This window comes from Macaca nemestrina, chromosome 14, assembly GCF_043159975.1.
Source record: "Macaca nemestrina isolate mMacNem1 chromosome 14, mMacNem.hap1, whole genome shotgun sequence".
Lineage (NCBI taxonomy): Eukaryota > Metazoa > Chordata > Mammalia > Primates > Cercopithecidae > Macaca > Macaca nemestrina.
The window spans coordinates 5,144,172-5,163,162 of record NC_092138.1 but is presented as its reverse complement, the minus strand read 5'-3'; the positions used below and the strand labels follow the sequence as shown (position 1 = coordinate 5,163,162).

General features: G+C 55.9%; 1 protein-coding gene across 14 annotated transcripts in view; it reads left to right on the top strand.

Moving 5' to 3' along the window:
- Window positions 1–18,991, top strand: part of LOC105498871 (WNK lysine deficient protein kinase 2) — a 142,166-nt gene that overhangs the window by 50,307 nt on the left and 72,868 nt on the right. For all 14 annotated transcript variants that reach the window (XM_071077540.1, XM_071077539.1, XM_024786742.2 and 11 more), the window contains exons 5-8: window positions 5,464–5,621; window positions 9,142–9,230; window positions 10,636–10,855; window positions 18,407–18,698. In XM_071077540.1, the coding sequence (XP_070933641.1) occupies window positions 5,464–5,621; window positions 9,142–9,230; window positions 10,636–10,855; window positions 18,407–18,698 (759 nt within the window). The remainder of the gene's footprint in view (window positions 1–5,463; window positions 5,622–9,141; window positions 9,231–10,635; window positions 10,856–18,406; window positions 18,699–18,991) is intronic.

The following is an 18,991-nucleotide window of genomic DNA, read 5'->3' as shown; positions in this document are numbered from 1 at the left end:
CTTGGCAGGTATGGGGAAATGAGACTCCAGAGCTGCTTTGGTTTGGGAAGTGTCTTCAGAATGTGACATCTGGGGCAGGGTGGCTGCCCGGGGGTGGACCTGTGGACACAAAGCCTCTGGCATTCTGGGGGAGCTGAGTGGTGGGGCATAGGGGCTGACCCAGGGTTCAGTTTCCCCATCTGTGAAATGGGTGTATGGGTGAGGGTCTCCACTCCCTCCTGGAGGGGCTGAGAGCAGGGGCCCAGGACTGTGGAGAGTCCATTCCCCAGGGCTTTGAGCTCTGCACACTTTCTGGGCAGATTTTGCAGGTTTGGCCTCGGAAGTGGTAGGAACCCAGGTCTCAAACCCCGGGTGCAGTCGGGTGGCAGGAGGGAGGCTTGGGATCTCCCACTCAGGAGTCAACACTCCTGGAGGAAGAAGCACAGCCCACTGTGAAGCGGCCGCCCTGCCAGAGCCCCTCGGCTTCCTCCGACTGGGTGGCTCTTTGCCCTCTTGGAGATGAGGTTTTGAGTTGCTGGATCGGGTTGAGATGAAGGCCAGGTGTTTCCAGCAGGCACAGTGTGGAGACCTTGTGACCCGCATGGTTGCCCGGCTCTGTGGGCTGTCCCTCGTCACCCCAGCTTTTGCTCGGCTGGAGTCCAGGAAGCTTTGGTTAGAGAGGCTGCAACCAGGGGTGTCCTCAGCTGCTCAGGCTCCTAGAGAATGGGGCTGTGTTGATGTGACACCCCGGGGCTCTGGGCAGTAAGGCCAATCTTCAGCAAGGGGCCAGCAGCTGGCGGGGGTGGAAGTGGGGGACTGTGGCCAGTTCGGGGGTTCCCCTTAGGCCCTATTACCTAGGTGTCCCCCAGCTCCTATGAATGGGAGCCCCAGGTCTATTTATAGGAGCCCCCCAGGCCTGTTAGTAGGGCTCCCCTGGCCTGTGAATGGTGTTGGCTTTGGCAACCCACAAGTGCTGGCCCTGGTGGTAAAGGGGTCCAACCCTCCTGGGGTCTGTGTCCTTCTGGGATGCATGGTCCTGTTGGAAGGACAGCCTCAGGCCATAGGCCCCTGTCTTCTCAGGAGGAGGGCCCTCCCTGCTCACCAATGAATGCCCTTGGGGCAGTTGGTGCTGTGGGCCCCTTTCAGCTGAGGCTCTCAAGGTCTCCTCTTGCAGATAGGAGAGGAGAGCAAGTAGGCATTTGGTTTGCACTTTACATGTGGCCTGTGCGAGGGACCAGGGTCAGCCACCGGCTTCCCAGGGCTGCTCTGGGAGGGACCTGGATAGATTGAGGGAGACGGGGTCCCTGTGCCCGATGTCATTCTCATTGTGAGGGCCCCGACCATGACCCTTGGGCCTAGCCATGTGAATGAGCAGGGTCTTGTGTGCCTCGGAGGTGCCCTGCCCACCTGGGAGGGCTTCCTGGAGGAGGTGATGATGGAAGCAGATCCAGTGGTGAATGAACTGAGGAGGGGCCAAAGTGAACCAAGGGTGGTTACTGTAGAAAGAGCCACCGGCTGCCCTGGATGATGGGAGGGGTTGGGCTGTTGAGTGGCTGTGGCACTTTATCCAGACCCTCTAAGCAGCACTCGGGGGGGCTCCAGGCAGTGGAGCTGTTGCTGCCAACAGGTGCTGCCTGCTCACCTGCCCCCCTGAGAGCCCGGGAGGTGGGTTCTGCCTGTCTGGTGAGAGGAAGGATGAGGGCCGTCTGTGTTGGTTTGGTTTTAATAGAAATGGTGAAGATAGTTAGGGCTAAGGAATCTTTTGATTTCCCTAAAGAAAGTCATTGGTCTTTCGTTACAGATCTGGAAACAAGCAAATCCTAATGCAGGGTGGTTTTCAGGGGATACAAGGTGATTTTGGCATGAGGCTGGAGTGGGTCCCTCCCTCCTCTTATCTAGCCAGAAGCAGGGACCCCACCCTCCAGGAACTGAGACTGCCTAGTAACCACAGAGGGCTGAGCCACAGCCGCTTCTCCTTGAAAAGAAGAAGGGCCATTCTGCCAGAGCCCTTATCTGCCTGCGGCAGGAGGGGTCTGGGGAGGGGGCTGTGTGGGGCCTACACTGCCAGTCGGCACAGGCAGGCCCTGGCCTGGCTGAGGGAGACAGAGCCCTGACATCCTGACTTTTGCACAGTTGTTTGCAGGGACTTCAGGTGCAGATGAATGTGCAGAGGGGGCTGCGGGCAGGGGTGCCCCATTGGGTGGCTCTGCAGCTGATGGCTGTCCACGGAGTGGGGGGCAGTGGGTGAGACTGTCCACTGGACACACACATACACGCCCATTTTTAGAATTCAGATTTAAGTGACTGCAGTTTGAGGGAAAGATAAAAAGAGTCTGAGTGCATCAGTGTCTGAGCACCAGCGTCTGAGCATGTGCAAGAGTGGGCTTCATGAGGGGGTCCCTGTGCCCCCACTCAGAGCTGCCCCTATATCTGTGATCCACCCCTCAGAGCCAGGTTGTCTGGGGCCTTGGATTAGTTCCTACAGAGTAGCATCCTCGGTTCCTGAGGGTCTCAGAAGAGCTGGAGCCCAGGGACACTGTCACCTCTGTTAGACCCCCCAGTATTGTGCTGGCAGCCAGGCCATTGGGGTCCTTGCAGGTGCCAGAGAGTGGCTGGCTCAGCTCCTGGCTTCCTGCCCAGCAGCCCTGGGGTTGGGGCTCCCTTGAAGCTTTTTCGTGCATGCAGATATGGCCGGGCTGAGGGCCTAGGATGTGGCTGTGGGGCTCCCCGTCATACCCTCCTAGCAGGAAGGAGCTTTGTAGAAGTCCCTCTCTGCAGTCACAGGGCTGAGGTAGCGTGGGTGTCATTGTGGACAACCGAGGTGGCCCTGGGGAGTGAGTGCTTCCCATCTGTGGCTTGGGGCTTTCCCCTGAGTCAGCCGTCACGTCTCCCTGTGTGCCCGCTGCCATTAGGAGGGCCTCCTTGGTGGCTGTGGCAGGTCCAGGCCCATGCAGCAGGCAGTGAATCCCTCCAGGTGGCTGCCAGGGGACCCCTGGACACATCAAGAGAGTGGGAGAGGACAGGGAGCAGGTGTTCACGTTGTGGTCAGGCCAGGCTCCCAGCCACAGCTCAGGCCACTTCCTTTTGTGGCATTTTTGCTTCCTGCTCCAACAGGGCTGCTATTTAGTGAGAAGCTTAGGAAAGGAAAGAAACTTAAAAATATTAACTTAGAAATTATCAGTACAGGGCTTGGCACAGTAGCTTATGACTGTAATCCTAGCACTTTAAGAGACTGAAGCAGAATTGCTTAAGCTCAGGAGTTGGAGGCTAGCCTAGGCAACACAGTGAGACCCCTGTCTCTACAAAAAAAAAAAAAAAAAAAAGAGAGAGAGAGAGAGAAAAAGAAGGAAAGGGGAAGGAAGGAAAGAGAGAGAGAAAGAGAGGGAAAGACAAAGAAAGAAAGGAAAAAAAGATAAAGAAAGAAATTAGCCCAGCGTGGTGAACACCTGTGGTCCTAGCTACTTGGGAGGCTGAGGTGGGACGATTGCTTGAGACTAGGAGGTTAGGGTTGCAGTGAGCTGTGTTCATGCCACTGCACTCGAGCCTGGGCAACAGAGCACGATCCTGTCTCAAAAAAAAAGTCTAGTGCAGCAAATTTTCAGTATAATCATGTGGTTGAAAAACCCAAAAGGATAAAAGTTCCCAGCACCAGGTCCCTCCACTCAGCTCCTGTTGTTTCTCATGGGTTCTTCCAGAGTTCTGTGTGCGTAGACTGAAATCTAAACAATATTCTGGTCCCAATTTTTATCTAAAACGTTAACTTTAAAAAAGAGTGGCCAGGCATGGTGGCTCACACCTGTAATCCCAGCACTTTGGGCACTTTGGGAGGCCGAGGCAGGCAGATCGTTTGATGTCGGGAGTTCGAGAACAGCCTGGCCAACATGGTAAAACCTCATCTCTACTAAAATACAAAAAAATTAACTGGGCATGGTGGCAGACGCCTGTAGTCCCAGCTACTTGGAGGCTGAAGCAGGAGAATTGCTTGAACCTGGTGGGTGGAGGATGCAGTGAGCCAAGATCGCGCCCTTCCATTCCAACCTGGGGGACAGAGCGAGATTCCGTCTCAAAAAAAAAACAAAAAGTAACACATTTTAAATTGAAATGACGGGTAAACAAAACATGTGCTTTTAAAACGCACTAATTAGTTAGCATGAGCTTTTAAAAAGAAACTAGAACATTTTGAAGACCTTCCAAAGTCAACAAATATCCAGACATTAAAAACATCCGTACTGAAGTCTTTAGTCGCCTTTCCTTGCATTCAGCGTGACAGACACGCACCCGGACTTATGTTAATAAAAAGGCCTTTCCAGTTGCTGTGTTATGAACGCAAAAGCTTATTATAGAGAATAGAGAAACCCCAGACCAATATAAGTAAAAGAAAAATCAGCGCTCGCGCCCGCAGACGTCATCTTGCCCTGGGAGTTTGGTTTTGCACAGGTGAGACCAGCCGGCACGTCTAGCCTCATGATCATTTTGCTCAGCCTATGGTAACTTCGCCACGTCCTTAAAACTTCAGTCAAGACACTGTTTGTGCACCTCTTGTGTTTAAGAGCTACGTGCAGTTCCCTTCTTAGCAACTCTGTGGTTCTGTCAGTGGGCACCATTTTCTACCCCACCCCCATTCAGGGGCGCTGTCTTCGGTGTTGCTGATTGTTGTACGTGCTGCGTGACACTGTTGTGGGATGGGCTGAGTGTACCCAGCCTTTCCCCGCGTTGGGACATTTAGGGGTTTTGCGGCTTTAGGTAGCTCTGTAGTAACCCAAGTTCTTTGTGCTCCAGAGCATCTGAACGTGGCTGCAGCCGAGCCTGTGGCAGGATCACAGTGTCCACAGGCGAGGGCGTGCTCAGGGGTTTGCCTCCTTCCAGGCTCGGACCCCGTCCCCTGGGAAGTCGTAGCCTCCCAGCTTATGAGCAGGGGATGGCTCTGTCACCTGATTTCTTTTTTTTTTTTTTTTTTTTGAGACGGAGTCTCGCTCTGTCACCCAGGCTGGAGTGCAGTGGCCGGATCTCAGCTCACTGCAAGCTCCGCCTCCCGGGTTCACGCCATTCTCCTGCCTCAGCCTCCCGAGTAGCTGGGACTACAGGCGCCCGCCACCTCGCCCGGCTAAGTTTTTGTATTTTTAGTAGAGATGGGGTTTCACTGTGTTACCCAGGATGGTCTCGATCTCCTGACCTCGTGATCCGCCCGTCTCGGCCTCCCAAAGTGCTGGGATTACAGGCTTGAGCCACCGCGCCCGGCCACCTGATTTCTAACTCTGGACTCCTGTGGTTCCAGGTGGAACTTTTGGAACCCCTCTGTCTGTAAAGCACACCTGTGTCCCAAGTGAGGGGCAGGGCTGGCCCTGGGGTCCAGGTGTTCTGAGTGTGCCATGGGATGTGGAGGGGACATGGGGCTCTGGGCAGCCAAAGCTCCCAGGACACTGGCTCCAGCTCTTCCTGGGCCCGTGGCCAGCTGACCACTGTGTCTGTTGCTCCTGGGCACAGGTACTCCCGAGTTCATGGCGCCCGAGATGTACGAGGAACACTACGATGAGTCCGTGGACGTCTATGCCTTTGGGATGTGCATGCTGGAGATGGCCACCTCGGAGTACCCCTACTCGGAGTGCCAGAACGCGGCCCAGATCTACCGCAAGGTCACCTGTGTGAGTCCACCTGGCCCCTTGGTTAATTAATAAGGACATGGAGGCCTTGGGCCGTGCCCTGGGCTGGGCTCCATGTGCCTCTGTGAAGCCCTCCTGGCAGCTGGGTAAAGAAGGAGATTGGCCATTTTACAGAGGGGGAAACGGAGGCTTAGTAGGGGGTTGGTTACTCAAGGTCTCCTACCTGAAGTGATGGTGGTGCATGGGGCGCTGTGGGCAGTGCTTAGCCATGGAGGCTGTTGCTCTCACAGCAGGGACGGTGGGGAGACTGAGGATCAGAGAGGCTGGAGCTTCACCATAGCCCCCTGCCCGGAGGCGTGCCCAGGCCACCCATCCCCAGTGCTCACACTCTGGGCTGCCCAAGGCTGCCTGCTTTCCTATCTTATTTTGAAACAATGGTTTGATTTCTTTTTCAGCTAAACCAGTCACCCCTACACCAAGTGTGTCTCTAGGCAGTCGTTAGCACCGGGCAGCTGGGAACATTAATCCCTGTTTTGCTGCCGCTGTGGTTTTTTTTCTTTAATCGGATGGCTTCAGCTGCATAAACAGATCTGTCTTGTCCTCCCTCTGTGGTGGCCCCGCTGGGTGGGGGGAATGCAAACAGAACATCTGGAAATGGAATGGCCAGGCCGAGGCTTTCTGTGCCTGTTTTCTGCACCGTGCGTCTTGTCGTGAAGCCCAGGGGCCTGCAGAGCTGTCCCTGACATGTGGTGTCCACGCTGAGGGCCCAGGCTGCCCTGATCCCTGCAGTCCCTGCTGTCTCCACATGCCACCTGACCGGATGGGGCCGCGCTGCCCCTTAGTGCTGCTCTGCGGCACTGTGGCTGCTTCTGCCGGTGCACCAGGGGCTGTGGTCCTCAGCAGCTGTGCAGCCTCACCCTGACCCATCCCTCCTTCCTGAGCCCTCCTTGCAGATTACTTCCATTTCTGTCCCTTGGTTGTTGTAAATCATCAGTCGCTTGGTTGTTCTGAGCCCCTCCTGTGTGCTCTTGAGGACGTGGGAGGGCAGACAGAGTTCTTGGCTCACTTGTGGGCCTGGGTCAGAAACTTCACAGACAGGTGCACAGTTTTCCATGGGTGCTGGAAGGAGTAGGGACCTGCGGGCTGTGTGCAGCGGCCCTCCAGGGAGGCAGGGATGGTCTGCAGCAGGGATGGTCTGGGGCGCTCCAGAGATCAAGAGCTCCATTTGCCAGGACTTGGGGTGCTGGTGTGGGATGGGAGGGCCCCTGGGTTCACTGTGGAGGGTGGATGGTGGTCTGTCCGGAAGCCATCCCAAGGGGCTGGTGGTGCTCCTTGACCCTGTGGGTGTACACTACTGGGCAGAGCCCTTAGGTTCTTCACTCCTGTGTCTGCCCCAGGCTGGGGGCTCCAGCAGCCTCGGCAGGTGGTCGTGCCCCCACCGTCCTCCCTGACCTTGGGAACATTTATGCTTTATATTCTGTATATTAAGAGTCAGGTGAAGCTTTTGAAGGCTGAATCATGTTGAAGGAAGAAGAATGTGATAGTTGGTACCCTCCATTGTGTTTAAAATTTTTAAAAATTAGTTGCTCATACACCGTCTCACTCCGCTTCCAACACAAAACAACCTAGCAGATTGCAAGCGGCACCTGGCCCCGCCCTGCTGCTTCTGAGGTTTGAGTCCGGTTGCAGGGCTTGCCCTCTGCTCCCTTCATGTACAGCCATCGGCTGGGCGAGGAGCCACCGTCCCTCAGGCTGCCACCTGCACCCCCCTGCAACAAAGCCGCATGGCCTGGCCCTTTCCCAGCAGCAGTGACCACAAATAGTACTTCTGCACACTCAAGGAGGAGGTGTAGGGAGGAAGCCCAGGCGTGGTTAGAAAGGCCTGGCTCTGTGGGAGGCGTCCCATCCTCCGCGTCATGGCGCTGCCTCTGCCAGCCTCCTGGCACAGGGGCCCTCATGGCCCTACTTGGGAGGCTCGGTGAAGCTCTGATCAACACCTTTCCAGAGACTGACTGCTGCATTTGAGGTGTTAACCCCAGTATCGAATTCTGCAGCTTAGGTGGAGGTGTGCAGTGTGTTGTGGCTGGGGTGATGGTGGCTTTGACAGACATAGAGTGACCCAAAAGGTTCTAAATGGTAGGAGACCAGGCTCCCGGCTTCAAGCAGTGGGGAGGGGAGACCTTGGAAGGGAATTGCAGTGGTTTCACAGAATTCTCCAATTTATTCCCTGCTCTGCTTTATCTTGCTTCATCTATGGGCATAGAGTTTCCATCAAAGTTGTGAATTTTTCAGCCGTTATGTTTTTATGTTCCCTTATCCTTTTTGGGATTCCAGTTTTATGGATGTCATGTGCCTGTGTGACCTTGGTAGCATTCCAGATTTTGAAATGAACGGAATAGAGCCTTAGTGACCATTTTTCTCTGCTGCACCACATCTTCAGGTTCACTCGTCTTTTTTCTGCAGTGTGTAATCTGCTGTCAGTCTGCTGCGGTGAAGTGTTCGATTCAGATGTACTTTTCATCTTGAGTTCTATTTGGTTCTGTTTTTTTTCTTTTTTTAGACGGAGTCTTGCTCTGTCGCCCAGGCTAGAGTGCAGTGGCCAGATCTCAGCTCACTGCAAGCTCTGCCTCCCGGGTTTACGCCATTCTCCTGCTTCAGCCTCCCGAGTAGCTGGGACTACAGGTGCCGCCACCTCGCCCGGCTAGTTTTTTGTATTTTTAGTAGAGAAGGGGTTTCACCGTGTTAGCCAGGATGATCTCGATCTCCTGACCTCGTGATCCGCCCGTCTCGGCCTCCCAAAGTGCTGGGATTACAGGCTTGAGCCACCGCACCCGGCCTGGTTCTGTTTTTATCTCTCATTTTTGTATGTTCATTTTCCTTTACTACTTGTGTGTATCTGTGAAGAGTTTTTACCTCCCCGTTGCAGCCCCTCTCATTTGCAGGTCTCTTTCTGTTGGCCGGCTTTTCCGCAGGCTCGTGGGCCACGTTTTCTTGCATCTCAGCATTTCTAGTAATTTTTTATTGGATGCTGTACATTGTACACATCCTGACCTGTGTGAACTCTGCAAACTGCCCTGCCTGCAGCTCCCTGTGGTTCTTTGCCCGACCCTATGGCGTTGACTATATACATGTGGTTTTGTGTTCTGGTCCTCAGCAAAGGCTGGAGGGGACCCAGGTGCAGATACTTTGGGCTCTTTTTTTTTTGCTGTATGCTCTCTTCTTTCTGGAATTCTGCCTGTGGCCTCCTCAGCCTCCCTGAACTCAGCTCCACCCCTCAACTCAGGGGGCCACAGGGCTCTGCTGGGTTATGGTGCCTTGTTTGGGAACTGCTCTGGGCAGTGAGCTGGGGCCATGGGGGATTGTGTCCGCTTCTCCCAGAGCCCACATTTGGCGCCGCCCTGTCATCTCTTTCGCATACTTTGCCCAGTTTTCTAGTGGTTTGTGCAGGTTAGTCCGATGCCCATGTCCTGCCGTGACTGGAAGTAGGAGTTCCTCCCACCGTGGTGGAGACCTCGCCTTCCGCGGCCGGTCGGGTCAGGTAACTCTGCTCTCTCCCTGTCAGGGTATCAAGCCGGCCAGCTTTGAGAAAGTGCACGATCCCGAAATCAAGGAGATTATTGGGGAGTGTATCTGCAAAAACAAGGAGGAAAGGTGAGTTCCCCTGAAGGGCTGGGTTCTGGGGTCCATCTCCAGCTGAACTCATTCCAGCTGGCATTGAGAACTGTGTTCTTGATGAGAAGACTTCAGGACAGACAGGTTCAGGCCAGGGTGTCTGGGGCACATCAGCAGGGGCTGGTGGGCACGTCGGTCCTGAGTGCGTGTGGGCGACGCCAGGCCAGGAGTCCAGGCCTCACGTCCTTGTCTGTCATCTGGGAACCCGCTCCTTGACTTTGGGGACAGCCCCCTCCTTGGCTTTGGGGACAGTCCTGTCCTTGGCTGGCTGCTCCTCCAGGACCCGGCCTGTAGTGTCTGAGCGCCCGGGGCTTCCCCAGCCCGTCTGCTGCTCCCTGCATGACTCCCATGCCAGCGGCTCTAGATGCGGGCCTCCCTTTGGAGCCCTGACGTGTATTTCGTGGACCTGGTTGGTTGACCCGTCTCAAAAACAGCAGGCCTGGAACCGCTCCACAAAGCCGGCTCCCCACCTCCAAGCAGGGTCTGTCCTTCCCAGCCGGTCAGGCGGAAGACTGGGGGTGCTTCCTCAGCCTTCCCTCCCCCTCACACTGGAGTACACCCACCATCTGATGTGACACCCCTCAGCAGTAAGCAGAGATGGATTCTGGATACTCGGAACCACGCAGGTGACTCTGGAGCACACACAGAGGAAGCCAGGACCCAGAGTGTGTGCTGTGTGGTTCCATTTACAGGGTAAAGGGGGTTAGGTTAGTGGTTAGGGAGGCTTCTTTGGGTGGCCAAGGCCTGCAGAGCCCCGAAGTGGTCACAATGGCAACAGCCTATGGCTCGCCCTCCTGGATCCCGCATAGAGCCTTCGAGGCTGGGTCTGGCTGGGCCCCCGGTTCTGCAGGTCCTCTCCTGCGGCTCGCCCTCTGCCCTGCTCTCTGTCAACTGGCCAGTGTCCTGAAGGAAGCCCCCTTGAAAAGGTCACTTCTTCATGGCACTGGGCACAGGGAGCTCAGTGTGTGGGGACTCTGCCTCTGTGTCCATTTTAGACCTACCCAGGACTAACACTAAAATGTTTCCGTTGTGTCTTCTGGCCATCGAAAACTGGCTAGAACATCCACAGGGGCTGTATTTGCATAATGGGAGGACTCCTGTTTTTCCAAATCCTCTTTTGTGTCATTGAATCTTTTGTGAGCATGTTTTTTTGTTTTTTTATTAATAATGACGGGGAATAAAGGAAGTCTTAAAACACTATGTGTTAATAGTAAGACCAGATTCACTGAAATCTTTGCTTCACCCCTGGGAGTGCTGAGACGTGAGGCCTGGCCTCAGGCACCTGCAGGTGTGCCTGTCCTTGCCGTGGTGTGCGTGGCCACAGGACCCTGGGCATGGAGGCCCTGGCACCCGTGCCCCCGCCTGTCAGCTGCTCTCCCTCCAGGTACGAGATCAAAGACCTGCTGAGCCACGCCTTCTTCGCAGAGGACACGGGCGTGAGGGTGGAGCTCGCGGAGGAGGACCACGGCAGGAAGTCCACCATTGCCCTGAGGCTCTGGGTGGAAGACCCCAAGAAACTGAAGGGAAAGCCCAAGGACAATGGGGCCATAGAGTTCACCTTCGACCTGGAGAAGGAGACGCCGGATGAGGTGGCCCAAGAGATGGTAAGCGGGACTCAGGTGGGGTGTGGCGGATGCAGGTGTTCGCAGCTCGTGGCTTCCAAGGATGAGAACAAAAGTGGGCTGAGGGGGCTCTCTCCGGAGGGGACTGCGAGGCCGGCGGGTGCGGCGGTGCCATCCAGGCAGGTGTGGGCAGCTGAGGTCTCACAGCCCGGTCACGTCTGCCTAGGGTCTGCACAGGGGTGGCCTAAGTGGGAATCCGCTCAAGGGCACAGCATCCCGGGGATTAGCAGCTCCGAGCCAGTGCAGTGCAGGAAGTCAGGGTGGGTGTGCAGAGAGCAACCCAGGACCTCTGACTTGTCAGAAAGGCCTCGCTTGCTTTGCCGGACTCTTGCTGACTTTGTGCCAATGTGGTGGCTTTGCGTTTGGGATCTTTGCCTTTCCTTTTGTTTGGGGCACTGTTGTATTGGGTTTCTGGGATCTGGGACTTTTCTACCTAGAAGGGCGGGTGGGGGGTACCTTTCCGCCTCTTCTCTTCCTCCTTCTCCTCCCATCATCTTCAGCTCTGTGGATGAGGAGTGGTTGGGCCGGGCAGCAGAAGTGCCCCTTTGTGCTGGGGCGTCATCTGGGCCTCAGTGGAGGGGGCACTGAGCCGGCTGGAATGAGAGGCAGAAGAGACAGAGCCACAGGCACAGGCAGAAGGGAGTGGGAGTGGTCCAGACGCAGTGGTAGGAGGAGAGGCCATGCTGACGATGCCAGGGGGTCAGTGATGGAGTGGGAATTGTGTGGGATGTGGGGACAGGCACAGCAGGTGGGATGGATCTAGATTATTCTGACTTGATTCTCAGGTCTCTGCCATCTAGTAAAATCGCCACTGCCCACATGTGCTATTAAAATATAAATTAATTAAAATTTAAAATCTACTTTCTCAGTCCCACTGGCCACATTTCAAGTGCTCAGTACCAAGGGTGGTTAGTGGTTCTTGTCTTGAGCAATGCAGGACGTTTCTGGCCTGGAATGTTCTGTGGGGCACTGCTGCCCTGGGCCAGGGGCTGTTAGAAGTTCTTGGACAAGCGGGCTTTGGTCACATCCCTGCAGATAGGGCGTGTTTGCTGGGCATTGGGCAGTGGACGCCAGAGAGGGACAGTGGTGGGAGCCTGGCCTGGGAGGGCCCCCGGGCCAACGCTGCCTCCTGAGAACCCTCACGCGGGGCCTAGAGACAGACGGAGACGTCTTTGTTGTTGGCTACAAAACACGAACAAATGTTGACATTAAGTCAGACAACTTGATACGAAGGACAGGAATGTCTGTACCGGAACAGGTGAAAACAGAGTCACAGAGGGGAAGACCAGTGGGCACGAGAGGCTGGGAAGAAGGCGGTTCGTATCGCAGGGTAGGAAAGTTGCGTATTTTCAGTGAACACCCGAGCAGAAATAAATCCAGTGTGCTCATGGCAGAGAGCCCTCGGCTCATGTGTCCTGACCGCAGAGGTGCTCGCCCTTTCTTCTGTCTTTTAAATAAGCTTTTTCCTGAATATATGACGTGTGTTGAAAATGTCCGTCAGTCACCAGTTCCAGGCTGATGATTCTTCCCAAGCTTCACTTCTCCAGGCCGGGCTGGGTCTCAGTAAGGGGAAGTGGATCATACCTGGATGGGGGTTGCACAGAAGTGGGAGGGGCGGCTGCTCTGGAAGGTTCCTGCGAAGGTCTCAGTCAGGTGCAGAAACTGAGGCTTGGCGATGCCATGAAGGTGCGTGGGCCCTCAGAGCCAGGAACGCTGGGGTGCAGTGAGCTACATGTTTGTCACAGACTCTGCTCCTCCTGGCAGCTCCTTGTCCGTGGGGGTCCTGGTATGTGGTGCATGAGGGATTCAGTGGGCCACATGGTATAGGCTACGCCGTGAGGTCAGTGCAGGGAGCAGCGGTCTCTCGGCTGGACTTCCTGCAACTGTGATCCCCGAGGAAGGAAGCAGGTGGAACGGGGCCGCTCCTGGGGCTGAGGGCTTTGGGCTACATGAGCTAAGGTCCTGCTGGGGTCTTGGCACGCTTCCTACTGCTCCTAGCCTCTCCACAGCTGTAGGATGGGGTGCTTCTGGTGTGGACCTGAGTGCAGGGCCTCAGCACCTGGGACTTGGATTGGAGGAGATGCCTCCTCAGGCTGCCAGTGCCTCAGCCAGGGCTCTGCCTTCCCCTGCACAGTGGCCCATGTCCTGGGCTGTGATAGCACAATGAGGATGGCTACAGCATCCCACTGTGGGGTGATGCCCAGGCTGGCTTCTCTGTGGGGCTCCTGCAAGCTGGCTGCACCATCACCCCAGATGCTGCAAAGTGGCCACCTGTGTCCCCACCCGGCCCACTCTCATCTGGGTTGTCTCTGGTCACATCCCTGACCCAGACACAGAAGCCTCTGCTATGAGCAGATCTAACGGGGTTGATGAGCTCTGTGCTTCCTGGAGGATCTTTCATGGCTCTCGATGACTGTGTGGTGCACAGAGGTACATTTTCAGATCGAATTGCTCCAAGTTTGCTGTGAATTACTTTCAGATAATTAGCAGCACATCTGTCCTGTGACTTCAGGTGCACCATTTCTCTGCTGATGTAATACAGCTGTCCCTTCACACATTCAATGCAAATAGCAAGTGCTAAGTGAGGTGCTGCACAGGCTGTGTACAGCCTGCCAGCTAAGGACTGAGATGGTGGCTGCAGGCCAAGAACATCTTTCTGGAGGCACCTGGCTGGCCGCTTGGTGGGAGGGCTGAGGTTTTGAGAGGACAGAAGGTGGCCTCGAGGGAGGATGAGGATGACCTCTGGGAGTCTCACGCACAAGTGAGGATGAGGAAGGTCCTGGGGCAGCTGTGCTGGCTCTGCCGTGCAGGGAGTTACCTCTGTCCCAGTGCTGAGGTCTGGGCCAATGGCAAGGATAGGAGGACATTTGGATGACCTGGTTTTGATGTGGTGACAGCTCAGGAAGGACAGGAGAATGAGGCGCTCTTGTTCCTTCCACGAATGTGTTTATGCTTGGTCAGTGCTGGGGGGACAGGGTACGAGGGACTGGGGAGCCGTGTCAGGAGGCCAAGTGCTGCAGCGATGGCTGAGTGGCAGAGGGGACATCACAGCCGGCTCAGCGCTGATTCCAATATGGGTGGTGCAGCCTGGGGAGGGGCCCAGGATTCTATAGGAGCAGTGTTGCTGCCTCCAGCGGACCTCATGGCCTCCTTGCCTGTCTTGGGTTCTGTCCTAAGGTGGCAAAGCCTAGAACCTGCCCTGGGCCTTGTCTAGCTGTTCCCGAGACAGGCGAGCAGGAGGAGACTCACAAGACTCCGACTCCTCCCTGCTTTTCATTCACATGGAGACTTGGCCTCCCCGGCCCCGCCTGCCTCCTGCAGGGTCGTTGAGGATGCAGCTGTCCCTTTAACCTACAGCCTCTTGCACCCGTCACCACACAAGTCCCCACCCCAGCAGTTGGCTGAACTCTGGGGCTGTGTTCCTGTGTCAGTTCACAGCAGAGGCCCCTTCGCCCCAGCATCTTCACCCTCTTCTGCATCTTTTACATTTTTTTCATGGTGAGACACGTCTCCTGTGAAATAGAGCATCCAAGAAGAAGGGACACGACCTGTGCTCAGCTAAAGCACAACAATAAACAGCACCCGCCCCACTCTGCTAAGAACAGGGAAGGCAGCACCTCAAGAGCTGCCTGACAGCAGTTGGAAGCTACATGCGCCTACCTTGGGTCTCACTCCCTGGAAACAGCTTGTGTGCCCCGGCAGGTCGACACTGGGTCTCTATGGGGCCTTTCCAGGTTCTAACCTCACACTCCTCCTTCCCACCCATTTCAGACACCAGAGTCCGTCACTGGCCTCCCTGGGGTCCTGACACCAGCCCTGCCATGGGCCCTAGACTGGAGGGGCCTTGCCATGATGCAGTGAAAACAGCTTGATGTCTGTATATCTGCTGAGGCTAGAGAGACACTAGCACCTGGCTCTGAGGCCGCTCTTGTTCCTAACATCTGAGATTAGGCTGGGTGCAGTCACTCACGCCTGTCTTCCCAGCACTTTGGGAGGCCGAGGCAGGAGGATTGCTTGAGCTTAGGAGGCCTTTGCGTGAGCCATATGCCGCTGCATGACAGCAAGACCCTGTCTCAAACAAACAAAAGTCCCTGAGATTAGCAGGTGTTGGGTCTTAGAGATGTTCCGGAATCCAGGTGAGACTTCCTTCTGGAAGGACCCTGAGGGTGGGAGAGGATGCAGATGGGGCAGAGCTCTCTTCCCCCTGAAGTCACCTCTCAATGAGTTCCACTGGGCGGATGGAAGGGGCCAGATGGAGCTCCCCAGGGAGAGACAGAGGAAATAGCGGGCTCTGTGGGGCCTGGGCCAGCTTCGATCTGGAAGGGACTCTGGGAGTCGGCCCCCAAGGGGATTCCCAGCCAGCCCTTCCCTCCACCTTCATACTCTCCTGATAATGCGATGTGCATGTGTGGCACTCACCATGGCTAAATGTTTTCCTGTTTGGGAAAAAAATAGAAGAAACACTTTAGAGAGGAAGGCTGGGGGTGATGATGAAGACAGAGTCTCCAGGGAAAATGGGCTGCGGGCTGCGGCACCAGCAGCAGATAGTAACGGCAGCAGGAGGACGTGGCCTCGGCAGCCTCTGGTCACGTATCTGGGCCAAGGTGGGCAAGGGTGGGGCCACGCCCTGGATATGACCCTGAGGCTACATGGAGCCTCAGGAATGGCCTCACCCACGTGCTCACTAGGAGCAGAGGCCTGGGCCAAACAGGTCTGGCAGGCTGTGCATACCTGCCCCTGGGTGCCAGTGACAGGGACACCTGCTTCGGCCTCCCTGTGAGACCCCCTAGGGTTGGAGCCCGTTCTCTGGGGCTCCCTAGAAAAGAGTCCGCTCTGGACTCTGAGCCAGAAGAGAACCTGGTGCCTCGTTTCTCCTCCTTCCCAGCTGGGCTGCCCTGCTGCTGAGTGGCCTTGGGGCTGGTTTGGGGCCAGTGGTGACCCTGAGTGTGGGCGGGTCCCACTGACTGAGCTGTCACTCTCTGTCCCACCTCACTGACCCCCCTCCCCCACCCCACTCATATCTCTTCTGAGTCAGGGGAGACTGACTGCAGCTGTTTTTGTTAGGGAACGTCATTCTGTGGAAAAAAATTGTCTTTTGAAACAAAGATTTTTGAATAATCACAAACACTGAAAAATTGCAAGGACACTACAAAGAACCATTTATTTTCCACGAACCATTTGAGACTAAGTGGCTGACCTGATTCCCCTGAAGCCCTGAATACTTTCATGTCTGCTTCCTGAAACTAGGGCACGGTCTTGCATCCGGAAGTACCGTCAATCCTCAGCCCCATCCTCCCATCCTCGGGCCACTCAGGTCCCCAGTTGTCCCAGTGACACCATCACGAGGCCTCTGGGCCCCTTCTGTGCCTGACTTCCATGTCCTGTCCCTAGGGACGGGCTCAGGCGTCCCTCGTGGGTGGGTCACAGTCAGGTCTTGCGTCTCCACAGGAATCTCGTGGAAGGGGCTGAGTTTGCATGTGTTTCCCAGGGGTGCACGGGTTCACCCGCCGGTTAGGCAGATGCTGGCTCTGAGCTTGGTGCAGGGCGCCTGTGGCTTCTCTAAGTGGAGCTCCTCTCACCTTTCGCAACTGTACGTGTCTCATGGAGAACGTCTGGGCACTGGAAATATCTGTTTGTCACCAAGCTTCCCGCTTATTTCTTTACCTGTCTGTGGCCTCACGGTTTTCTGTTTTACTCAATGGGTCCTGCTCCACGGATGAGCTGTCACATTGCTGCCTAGCGAGTCACTGGAAACGCCCTGGCCCCAGCCTTGGAGGTCAGGGATCAGGTGCCTGGGCTCAGGGCCCCAGTGAGGTGGGATCGGGTGTTGGCCAGGGCTGCAGTCTCAGACCCTGCCTCAGAACTCAGTTCTCTGCCAGGAGGGCCTCTGCATAGGGTCATTTGTGACATGGCTTCCCCTAGAGCAGATGATCCACAGGAAAGGGAGGGAAAGAGACTGGGTGAGGGAGCCACAGAGGAGAAACAGAGGGAGGGAGAGATGGAGGTCGAGAGGCCACACTTACCCGCCGTCCCCCACCTGATACCAGCAGTGACACCTTGTCCCTCCTGCCACCCCCATATGCAAAATGCATGTCAGAGTCTGTGGACATGTCCTTCAAACCGTCATTGTGTTACTGTGCATTTTGATGCTCAAAATGCCCCAGATTTGCCAGCGGGAGGCCCTCGGCACTGGCTCCCGTGCTGTTTTGCACGTCCCTGTCACTCTGAGCACGTCCTCACTGTCAAGCTCATCCTGTCCTTCTCCTGCCGAGCCGGGAGCTGCCGCTTCGTGGAGCCTCACCGCGTTCCTGTCCTGGCTGAGCTCCACGCGCTCCTTGCTATGGGTCCTCCTGGTGAACTCAGTTCACAAGTACACATGTGTCTGTGCATTTACACCACAAAGGTGTCGTGAGTCTGCCCGTGCAGTCTGTCTGTGTTTATTCACGTCTGTTGTGTGCTTCACACCAACAGCTCCAATTCCCACCCGGCAAAAAGGTTCCTGTTGAAAATGTTTACCTCTCCACACCTGAGGAGCCTGGTGTCCACTACTCCTATATATTTTCTTGTTTGGTCACTTTTGCGGGGTCGCCGGCCTCCAGTGGTGCTGTCACCACCTCCCCTCCCCCACAGTGTGACTCCCTCTGCGCCTGACACTGCCCTGAAGCCAGGATGCCCTCCTGCATGGGCACCTCCGCCCTACTGCAGAGGCCTGGCTGGTCCAGCCTGACCTAGCGCCTTTAGAACTGAGGTGCTCAGGAAGGGAGGGGAAGCGCAGGTGGATTTGGAATCTTTGTTCTCCCGTATTTTCATGTGTTTGTGATCACTACAACTGCAGCCTGGCAAGAGCGGCCCCTTCCAAAGCCATCTCTTTCATCAGAAGAAAGAAGGTAGTTATTCCGCGAAGATTCTCTGCGAGCTTGGTAGTTATTCCACGAATATTCTCTGCGAGCTCATGATGTTTCCTGGAGACCTTGGGGCTCTTTTACAAATGCCCTCAAGGTTCTGCTTGGTAAATCAGTTTTAAAATTTGCCAGGCATCAGTGCATACCTTACTGGTCTAATACAAAACGCACATCCTTCCTCCATCTACAACTCGGGTGTGGCCCCGTTCCCCATCTTTGGGCAGCCCCAGACTCAGAGACATTTCAGGAAAATGCTAGCCCCAAAGCTCCTTGTCACCACTTCTGAGCATGGAGACAAGCAGGAGCTCCTTCCCGTCCGCCACCAGCCCGGGGGTGGCCAGGAGCTCAGGGAGCCCTGAAGTCCGGTCCAGGGGCTGCTCTGCTTCGCTTTTGGTGTGGACTCTGCGGGAGGCAAGTCAGGCCTGCGTGGTGGTGGTCTTCCTTTGCCTTGCCTGGCAAACCCCTGCCATGCCATCTCTGAGCTGGCCCTGCGGATTTTACGCTCAGTGGCAGTGGGGTGGCGAGTGTGTCCTATGTGGATGAACCAATGATGGGAAAGCACTTTAGGTAAGGGGTATGGGCCGGCGTGGGCTGATCCCCTGCGATGCTGACAACATGACTGCCTTTACAGATTGAGTCTGGATTCTTCCACGAGAGTGACGTCAAGATCGTGGCCAAGTCCATCCGTGACCGTGTGGCGTTGATCCAGTGGCGGCGGGAGAGGATCTGGCCTGCACTGCAGCCCAAGGAGCAGCAGGATGTGGGCAGCCCGGACAAGACCAGGGGTCCGCCGGTGCCCCTGCAGGTCCAGGTGACCTACCATGCACAGACTGGGCAGCCCGGGCCACCAGAGCCCGAGGAGCCAGAGGCCGACCAGCACCTCCTGCCACCTACGTTGCCGACCAGCGCCACCTCCCTGGCCTGTGAGTGCTCAGGGGTGGGGTGGCCATGGGTACCCCTCCCACCTAGCCTGCAAAAACCAGCTATTGGGCAAAGAAAAATGAAGTCCTCTGTCTTTATTGGAATGCTTTGTGAGGAAGGGGGTCAGCATAGCATCCCCTCGGAGGAGACATGGTGCAGCTCTGAGCTGTCCTCACGTAGCGTGGGTGATTGCTTTCGCTGTAGGTGGTTCCCAGGAGTCCTGGCTGGGTGCCTGTGCCCCATGACAGGCTTGCCTTCTGCCAGCACCCTTGGTGCCAGGGCATGTCGTGAACTT